This window comes from Mesoplodon mirus, assembly GCF_964341445.2.
Source record: "Mesoplodon mirus genome assembly, chromosome: 1".
NCBI classification, from domain to species: Eukaryota; Metazoa; Chordata; class Mammalia; order Artiodactyla; family Ziphiidae; genus Mesoplodon; species Mesoplodon mirus.
In genome coordinates, this window is record NC_138976.1 from 2,281,632 (window position 1) to 2,284,368 (window position 2,737).

The following is a 2,737-nucleotide window of genomic DNA, read 5'->3' on the forward strand; positions in this document are numbered from 1 at the left end:
GCTGCAGGGCCCCTAGCATCGCGGCTACCACCCCTTCCTTGAACAAGTAGGTAGGCTGAGGCCCAGGGAGGGAGGGACATGGCCGGGTGGTGAAGCCGGAGATGGCCGACTTGCTGGGGCTGAGACGGAGGCCACCTTCCACTGCCCCCTCCCTAACGGCAGCATTGGTATCAGCGGCCTGGCGTCTGCTCCAGAGCCCTACCTCACCCTGCAGCCTGCCACCCGGATGCTACCGCTCACCGGTGCCCGCCTCTTGCCCACCTCCCTTCCAGACCCAGGCCCCGGGGGCCACCAGCCGGGGCGGCCACACTCCTTTCACTGGGTCTGATCCCCGCAGTGAGCCCCGGAGCTCCCCAACGGGCCCCCGTGGGGACGCGGACGTGAGGAAAGCTGGGCCGAACCCGGGTCCGGGCCCAGGGCCAGGCTGGGACGCCGTGGGGACCCCACCATGGTCTCAGGAGCTGTCGGCGGCCGGGGGCGCCCTCAGACGTCGGTGCTGATGCTGCGGCTCCGAGCGAAGGCCTCCCGCATGGCCGAGAGGCGGTTGGGGTTGAGGGCCTGCAGGGCCCCGAAGCTCCCGGGCGGCAGCTCCGCGTCCTCCCCGCTGGCGCTCTTGTAGGAGACGCGCTCCCCGCCGTTGCGCACGTCCTCGTCCTCCTGCAGGAAGAAGGTGGGCGGCTCGTAGTGGGAGCAGCTGCGGCAGAGGGTGCGGGCCTGCGGGGACTTCTGGCTGAAGGCGGCGGCGGTGGCGGCCGGGTAGAGCGCCGGCCCGTCGGTCAGCACGAGGCTGCGGCGCGAGTGCAGCGGGGGCAGCTGCGAGTGCACGGCGAAGTCGGGCTCCTCCTCGTCCTCCTCGGACTCCTCCTTCTTGCAGCAGTAGTACTGCGGGCAGAGGGCCACTGTGACCGCCAGCTCCCCGGCGCCCCTCGCTGCACGCGTGCGGCGCCCTGCTCAGACACCCGCGTCCCCGTCACCACCACTTACGGGAGCTCGTAATCCAGGCACCCCGGACTCCTGGGATCCCTAAGCGAGGGATCTGCTCGTTTCAGCCCCCAGCAACCAGGGGCAGGTGCAATGGCCAACTCCATTTTGCAGGTGGGGAAACTGAGGCACAGGGGGTGCAGGCAGCCTGAAAGCGGCAGGGCTGGGATTCGAGCCCAGGCAGTCTGGTCCCAATCTAGTTCCAGGGCACCAAGCCGTGCCGCCTTGCCCTATGCACGTGGCTTCCTCTCCTCTCTCAGGAAGAAAGATGCGGGGGACCTAGGACAGCCCTAGAGTGTGGGTGGGGCGGGGAGTGCACAGGGGGTGGAGTAGCACCGCCCAAGGGCTCACCCCTGCTCCCCGCTTGGCAGCTGTGTGACATCAGCCAAGGCCCTTACCCTCTCTGAGCCTCAGCGGGCTCGCCTCGCAGGGAGTCTGGGGAGCCGTCATCACTGAGCCCTCACAGGTGGCGTCCGGGGGTGCTGTCTGCCTTGCACCTTCTTGGAGACCTGACTCTTCCGCCTTCCTGGGCCCTGGCTCCCTCCCTCTGCAGGGCCCCCTCCGGGCTTCCCTCCCCCACCCCCCACCCCCAGCTCCCGGACTACCTGGAGCCGGCAGTAGCACAGAACCGCGATGATGCAGAGCAGAATCACAGTCGCCAAGATGCCCCCGGTGATGACCACAGTCCCGGCTGTCATCCGCCCCCTTCTCCATCAACAGCCTGCAACACACACCACCAGCTTCACCACATTGTCCACTCGTTGCAAAAGGAAGCTGTTCTAGGTTAGGAGGTTGAGGAAGCGCTCCGAAAGGGAAAACAAGAAATCCTACTGCGTGCAGGAGGCAGGGGCTGGGCCTGGGGGTCGGGCGGGACATCCCCCTCTGCCTCTGCCTCTGCCAGCAGTTTCCACATCTGTAGGAGATGATGCTAACAGCACACCCCCTCACCCTCGGGGCTCCGTGAAGGTTTCCTGAGCACGTATGCGAGCGCTCAGCCTAGCACACTTTCAGCCTGGGCGACAAGCTCACTCATTTAAAAATTTACCGAAATGCAGTCAGGCTGAACGTATGGTTTTGAAACCTGCTTTGTCGCTTCCCCAGCTCATCCTTATTTTTCCTTATCACTCAATTTTCTTCTGTAACGTAATTTCGAACCATATTCCGTTTTATAACATAACCGATCCCTTTTCTTTAAAATTTCAAATCGCCAGTAAAATACACGACATCAAATTTACCATCTTAACCATTTTTAAGTGTACAAGTCAGTCGTGTTAAGTATATTCACTTTGTTTGCAACCGACTTCCAGAACTTTCTCATCTTTCAAAACTGAAAACCAAACTCCTTTTTGGTGTTTAGGCTGTTGACATTAAAAAATAAATCTTAAGCCAATGTTTCCATAAATGTTTGCGTAGCTAAAAACTGAAGCCACTTGAATTACAGGACCGACTTCAATGACCTGTCCAGGATAAATTCTTAGAAGTGGGATTTCTAGGCCTAAGGATGTGCCCCTCGTAAACTACTGTGGAAAATTTCAAACACACACGAAGTAGAGAGAATGGACAATGCTGTCACCCGTGGTGCTCTTGTGAGCGCTGTCTGGCCGGGTGCTGATAAACTAGTTCTTGGAGTGAAAGCACCCTGACCTGTAGCATTTGCTGATGCTTGTGCTGTACACATTCTCACTGTGGCCCATTTCAAGTGACCAAGCTTTAATAACTGCCTTGCCATATCCCTGGACGGTTAACAATCATCTCT

At 59.9% G+C, this 2,737-nt stretch overlaps 1 protein-coding gene across 1 annotated transcript; it reads right to left on the minus strand.

Moving 5' to 3' along the window:
* Nucleotides 1–376: 376 nt before the first annotated feature.
* Nucleotides 377–1,679, minus strand: FAM163B (family with sequence similarity 163 member B; the record flags this gene model as incomplete). The annotated part of the gene is made up of 2 exons (XM_082627457.1): nucleotides 377–882; nucleotides 1,587–1,679. 2 exons carry the CDS (start codon nucleotides 1,677–1,679, stop codon nucleotides 484–486), a joined length of 492 nt encoding a protein of 163 aa, XP_082483583.1. The 3' UTR covers nucleotides 377–483.
* Between the last annotated feature and the right edge of the window lie 1,058 nt (nucleotides 1,680–2,737).